General features: G+C 45.2%; 1 protein-coding gene across 1 annotated transcript; it reads right to left on the bottom strand.

Annotated features, from left to right (window-relative positions):
- Positions 1-216: 216 nt before the first annotated feature.
- On the bottom strand, positions 217-5,996 carry LOC147120772 (zona pellucida sperm-binding protein 4-like). The gene is made up of 5 exons (XM_085977069.1): positions 5,992-5,996; positions 4,241-4,334; positions 3,455-3,512; positions 462-572; positions 217-393 (listed from the first exon to the last, which is right to left on the bottom strand). Exons 1-5 carry the CDS (start codon positions 5,994-5,996, stop codon positions 245-247), a joined length of 417 nt encoding a protein of 138 aa, XP_085833195.1. The 3' UTR covers positions 217-244.
- Positions 5,997-7,388: the final 1,392 nt, after the last annotated feature.

Here is a 7,388-nt window from a genome sequence, read left to right on the forward strand (position 1 = left end):
AGGGCTTTGCTTTTTCTTGTGGGGGCAGGGGGGCCCCCCCCAACCTCAACTAGACACAAGGAGTGCTGGATTAGATAGTTACCATGTCTGACGGTAAAGCTTTGCTCAGTTTACACCTTGTCCCTCCAGTCAGTGGGATTTAATGTTTACTACTAGTGTACCTAGGACTTCCTAATAGCCATTTCATGATTCACATCAACACCCAAAAGGCACACATCTGTCCAGCTGGTTTATTTGTTCAGGTCTACAGTTCAATCTCACTACATTGGGAAGAGAGAGCTCTTGGTTTCTTCATCCTGTACACTGCAGCCATCACCACCAACAGGGACAGAGCCACCACCATGAAGCCAATGGCTGCTCCACGCAGAAACCGAGAAGGAGACCCAGCAGCATCTATTGGGAGACACAAGGTGTTATATTCGGAAGGGTTCACAGTGGCCTATTGAAGAACCTCCACTTACCATTCTCTTCAAGCAGCTTCTTAGACAGACGACTCTCAACTTCCAGGAAAATAATGGGACCAGGAGCACTCACCAATGTTCCCTCATGGTCATCTGTATTCCTGCGTCTCTCTATTGGGAAATGAGACATTGTTAGCAGACAGTTTTGTCCTGATCCACTTTCCAACATGGTCACCCATGTATCATCTCCAAGGAGAAAGAAAAATCCTGACTAGACACTGGAGATCACACATTACCTGCTATATAGCCAGAGACCAACCCACGTTACACCATCTGCAATTCCAGTTCAATGTTTGCAATGATGGGCAAAAAGCTAGACACCACATAGACTGAAACTACTGGTGGGGGGGGAAGGGGAGTTCAGTTGAAGAGGAATTTAGAAAGCCAGAGAAAGAAGAAGGCAATAGTGCAGGGTAGCGATAGGGGAAATGATAACCAGAGTCTGAAAGGAGAGAGCATACAAACATAAGCATGCACCAGCAAATAGTTTCAGAATGGGTAAAAGAAAATATTAAAAGCTCTTTACCTGAATGCATGCAGCATTCGCAACAAGATAGATGAGTTGACAGCAAAAATAGAAATAAATGGGCATGATCTGATAGCCATTACAGAGACGTGGCTGCAAGGTGACCAAGGCTGGGAACTGAATATTCAGGGGTATTTGACATTTCGGAAGGATAGGCAGAAAGTAAAAGGAGGTGGGGTAGCTCTGTTAAAGGATGAGATCAGTGCAGTGGTGAGAAATGATATTGGCTCAGAGGAGCAGGATGGAGAATCAGATTGGGTGGAGATAAGATATAGTACAGGAAAGAAGTCACTGGTGGGAGTAGTCTACATCCCCCCCCACACACACACACACACAACAGTAGCTATACTGTAGGACAGAGTATATATCAAGAAATAATAGAGGCTTTTAAGAAAGTTACTGCGATAATCATAGGTGATTTGAATCTTCATATAGATTGGACAAATCAAATTGAGTAAGAGTTCATAGATTGTATTCGGGATGGTTTCTTAGAACAATACGTTGTCGAACCAACTAGGGAAGTGGCTATTTTAGATCTGGTAATGTGTAATGAGACAGGATTAATTAATGATCTCATAATAAAGGATCCTCTAGGGAACAGTGATCATAGTATGATAGAAGTTTCAGGACGAGAAACTTGGGTCTGAAACTAGTGTCCTAAACTTAAATAAAGGCAACTACAAAGGTATGAAGATAGAGTTGGCTAAAGTAGACTGGGAAAATAGATTAAAGGGTAAGAAAGTAGATAAGCACTGGCAGACATTTAAGGAGCTATTTCGTAACTCTCCAAGGTTTATTCCAGTTAGAAAGAAAGACTATGAGAAGGATAAACCATCCGTGGCTAACTAAGGAAGTTAAGGATGGTATCTAATTGAACGAAAAGGCATACAATGTTGTGAAGGTTAGTGGTAGGCCAGAGGATTGGGACAGCAAAGGATGACTAAAAAAAAAGGGAAAAGATAGATTATGAGTGTAAACTAGCAAAAAATATTTTAAAAGACAGCAAGTGCTTCTACAGGTAAATAAAAGGGAAGAGTAGCTAAAGTGAACATTGGTCCCTTAGAGGTTGTGGCTGGGGAATTAATAATGGGAAACAGGAAAATGGCAGAGACTTTGAACAAATATTTCATATCAGTCTTCACGGTTGAAGACACTAAAAGCATCCCAATAATAATTGATAATCAAGGGGCTATAGGGAGGGAGGAACTTAAAACAATGACTATCACTAGAGAGAAAGTAATCTAAGCAGTAGGCAAGCTAATGGGACTAAAGGCTGATAAGTCCCCTGGACCTGATGGCCTGCATCCTAGGGTCTAAAAGAAGTGGCTGCAGAGATAGTGGATGCATTGGTTGTAATCTAGCAAAATTCCCTGGATTCTGGAAAGGTCCCAGCGGATTGGAAAACCGCAAATGTAACACCCCTATTCAAGAAAGGAGGGAGGCAAAAAGCAGGAAGCTATAGGCCAGTTAGCCTAACATCGGTCATTGGGAAAATGCTGGAATCCATTATTAATTAATAGCAGGACATTTAGAAAATCATAATAAAACCACGTTGACTCTGATTAATTGTATGATTAGATCTGGGGGTCATTTTACATGAAACACAAATTTAGCATGCAGATACAGCAAGTAATTAGGAAGGCAAATGGAATGTTGGCCTTTATTGCTACAACTCTATAGGGTGCTGGAGACACCATACCTGGAATACTGCGTGCAGTTTTGGTCTCCTTATTTAAAAGTAGGGATATATTTGCATTGGAGGCAGTTCAGAGAAGGTTCACTAGATTAATTCCTGAGATGAAGAGGTTGTCAATGAAGCAGGGTTGCCCCTATACTCACTGGAATTTAGATGAATGAGGTGATCTTATAAATACACAAGATTCTGAGGGGGCTCGAGTGTAGATACAGGGAGGATGTTTCCCCTCATGAGGGAATCTAGAACTAGGGGGGCACAGTTTCAGGATAAGGGGTTGCCTATTTAAAATGAAGATGAGGAGGAATTTCTTCTCAAAGTGTCATGAATCTTTGGAATTCTCTACCCCAGAGAGCTGTGGAGGCGGAGTAATTGAATATATGCAAGGTGGAAATATACGTTTGAGCTACAGGGGAGTCAAGGGTTATGGGGAAGTGGAGTTGAGGCCAAGATCAGATCAGCCATGATCTTATTGAATGGCGGAGCTGGCTTGAGGGGCCGAAAGGCCTACTCCTGCTCCTATTTCTTATGTTCTGACAGGATTTTAGTTAGGCCCTGGAGATACTCGTCATGAGTTGTGGCTCCCATTTATAGACAAGGGTCCTTCCCATTGAGAGCAGGTTTCTTCATATTGGAAGGGAGAGTGATAAACCCCCAGTTGCAGGGAACCAACTAGATATTACTACAAAAGTAAATTAGTTTGCTTTGACTAGAAACAAACTCTGGAGCAGAAGGAAATCCCTGGTTCAGCAAGAGATTAAATCAAGAACTCACTTAGGCCACATTTGGATGTACAGTCATCCTGAACCTCAGCACTGCAGTGCAAGGAAACCTAGAAGGGAAAGGAGTTTAGAGTGAGCTTCATGTAGACAGATAAACCAGGCTGTTATACAAGGAGCCAGGAAAGAGACCACACCTTGAGTATTGTGTGCAGTTTTGGTTACATTATCTGAGGAAGGATATTCTTGCCATGGAGGGAATGAAGCGAAGATTCACCAGACTGATGCCTGGGATGGCAGGAATGATGTATGAGGAGAGATTGGGTCGATTGGGCTTATACTCGCTGGAGTTTAGAAGAATGAGCGGGGATCTCATTTAAACTTAGAAAATTCTAACAGGACTAGACAGACTAGATGCAGGAAGGATGTTCCCGATGGCGGGGGAGTCCAGAACCAGGGGTCACAGTCTAAAGATAAGGGGTAAGCCATTTAGGACAGAGATGAGGAGGAATTTCTTCACCCAGAGAGTGGTGAACCTGTGGAATTCTCTACCACAGAAGGCAGTTGAGGCCAATTCATTAAATATATTCAAGAAGGAGTTAGATATATTTCTTAAGGCTAAAGGGGTCAAGGAATATGGGGAAAAGGCAGGGACAGGGTACTGAGTTTGGATGATCAGCCATGATCTCATTGAATGGCGGAGCAAGCTCGAGGGGCCGAATGGCCTACTCCTGCTCCGATCTTCTATGTTTCTATGTTTCATTGGCTCAGACTCCTGTTTGGTTATCTGTCCAGTGAGAGGCTGGGCAGAATCTCCATCCAGGAAAACAAAAGTCTTCACTTCAAACTGTTTGTGATGGGTTGGGAACTGCAGGCTGGAAAACACAACCACCGGGTGTAGGAGGGTCTGGTAGTCATCACCATCATAGGGGCACCTGCAACAGAAGGGTCAGTAATAGAGAGTAGAGTAATACAGCACGGATAGAGGCCCTTCGGCCCATCGTGTCCGCGCCGGCCATCAAGCCCTGTCTAATCTAATCCCATATTCCAGCATTTGGCCCGTAGCCTTGTATGCTATGGCATTTCAAGTGCACATCCAAATGCTTCTTAAATGTTGTGAGGGTTTCTGCCTCCACAACCCTTTCAGGCAGTGAGTTCCAGACTCCAACCACCCTCTGGGTGAAAAAGTTCTTTCTCAAATCCCCTCTAAACCTCCCGCCCTTTACCTTGAATCTATGCCCCCTAGTTATTGACCCCTCTACTAAGGGAAAAAGCTCCTCAGCATCCATCCTATCTATGCCCCTCATAATTTTGTACACCTCAATCATGTCCCCCCTCAGCCTCCTCTGCTCCAAGGAAAACAAACCCAATCTGCCCAGTCTCTCTTCATAGCTGAAGCGCTCCAGCCCTGGTAACATCCTGGTGAACCTCCTCTGCACCCTCTCTAACGCGATTACATCCTTCCTGTAGTGTGGCGACCAGAACTGCACACAGTATTCCAGCTGTGGCCTAACCAGTGTTTTATACAGCTCCATCATAACCTCCTTGCTCTTATATTCAATGCCTCGGCTAATGAAGGCAAGTATCCCATATGCCTTTTTTACCACCTTATCCACCTGTTCCGCCGCCTTCAGGGATCTGTGTACTTGCACACCCAGATCCCTCTGACCCTCCGTCTTGCCTAGGGTCTTTCCATTCATTGTGTATTCCTTTGCCTTGTTAGACCCCCCAAAGTGCATCACCTCGCACTTTTCCGGGTTAAATTCCATTTGCCACTGTTCCGCCCATCTGACCAACCCATCTATATCGTCCTGCAGGCTGAGGCTACCCTCCTCGCTATTTACCACCCTACCAATTTTTGTATCATCCGCGAACTTACTGATCATACCCTTTACATTCATATCCAAGTCATTAATGTAGACCACAAACAGCAAGGGACCCAGCACCGATCCCTGTGGTACCCCACTGGCCACAGGCTTCCAGTCACAAAAACAACCTTCGACCATCACCCTCTGCCTTCTGCCACTAAGCCAGTTTTGTATCCAATGTGCCAAGGCACCCTGGATTCCATGGGCTCTTACCTTCTTGACCAGTCTCCTGTGCGGGACTTTATCGAAGGCCTTACTGAAATCCATGTATACCACATCCACTGCGTTACCCTCATCCACACACCTAGTCACCCCCTCAAAAAATTCAATCAAATTAGTCAGACATGATCTTCCCTTGACAAAGCCATGTTGACTATCCCTGATTAATCCTTGCCTCTCCAAGTGGAGACAAATTTTGTCCCTCAGGATTTTTTCCAATAATTTTCCTACCACTGATGTTAGGCTCACTGGCCTGTAGTTCCCCGGTTTTTCCCTACTACCCTTCTTGAATAAGTGGGAGCACCTGCAACAGGAGGGTCCGTCAGTGGGAGCACCTGCAACAGGAGGCTCAGTCAGTGGGAGCAGAAAAATAAATTATTGATCCAATAAAGAAAAGGGATTTTAGTTTGGCATTGGTGGCAAGGGTTAGAGTTCAATCCATTCCATCAATGAGAAAGTAGCCATCTACACCCAGACCTGGGCTACAATGTACTATTTAGTTCACCCCATTACTCTAAAGCTGGGGTCACATTCAGCTTTCTTAGTGCAATAGTAACTGTTGCATGGAACAATACTGAAAGCTTCAGGACCAATGTAGACAAACTTAGCTAAAGCCAACACTGTATTGGATTGTATTCATAGAACTATTCAGTACAAATCAAAGGACACCGCTCTGTCACTTTGCACGTCATTGGTTAGACTGCATCTAGAGTACTACACCCAGTTTTGGTCCCATCATGATGGTGATGGCAGTCTTGGAAAAGACGCCAACTACAAGAATGATTCCTAGCTACAAGAACCTTACCTACTCAGACACAATGAGCTGTGTCTACTTATCCTTGACCAGCATGGAATTAGAGGTGGCCTGATAGAGATCTATAAAGGGCTGTATAGCATCCCTGTTGAGATTATTACAGTTTGACACGAGGACATGGGGAGAAGTTTAAACTAGGCAAGAGTCAGAATAGACTGATGTTCGGTGGCTCTCCTTCCCACTCGCAGCACACACCGATTCCCCGCCCCCCAGCCCAGCTAGAGAGTAGTGAGTGATGAGAATACATTGACAAGATGTGGTGGGTGCTGATTTTCTGCACACCTTCCAGGGGGGAGCTGGGCTGGTCCCTGGCCAGAACCAGAGATCACATGGCATCATATAGAAGGCAAATGTCTTTGCAATTAACATTTGGCAGAGTGTGGCCCATGGGATCTCCTGGACTGGATTTGATCACCTGAGGCATCACACAGAGTATTTCCCACCTTATTGGCCCTGGGTTTTCTGTCTCTCCCAGGAGATTACATGGTTATTGGGATGAGGGGAGTAGGAACTGTCTAGTCACAATGCTACAGTCAAGAGTGTGGGGCAGGCTTGATGGAACAGTTGGTCTTTCACTGCCCATCAGCTTATCATTTTCTATGAATTCGCAAAACCATTAGCCCTTCCATTCAGCCTTTCCTTACCCGTCCACCAGTAGACTCCATTGCACCTCGTGGTTTGGGGCTGGGACAGGAGTCGCCCAGCAGTCATGCAACCTCAGGACAATCATTGGGTCTGTGCGGTCCTGGACACGAACCTCCACAAGCACTGGGTCCTGAAGGATACTCTGAATGGGGTAGTCACTATCCACATACCAGGATCTGTAGTTACCACCTGAAAGGCAGACACACAAGCACCAGTCACTCCCTGCATTGATACATTCCCAGTGTTTCTGTCACCATTACCCAGGGCCATTAAACATTTTGCAATTCTCAGTTCCAGTTTCAGAATCCCATCATCAGAAGCAGGAGGTGGTGGAGGAGCCGTGTAAACCGTGACAATGATTTGTAAGCCAGTCTCTTTCCTCCCCTTGTACTTGCACTGGACATGCAGGCTGCAGAGAGACAATAGCAGGTGGAGCTTCATCC

This window comes from Somniosus microcephalus, chromosome 3, assembly GCF_052327205.1.
Source record: "Somniosus microcephalus isolate GS21.2 chromosome 3, FLI_Smic_1.0, whole genome shotgun sequence".
In the NCBI taxonomy this organism is placed as follows: domain Eukaryota; kingdom Metazoa; phylum Chordata; class Chondrichthyes; order Squaliformes; family Somniosidae; genus Somniosus; species Somniosus microcephalus.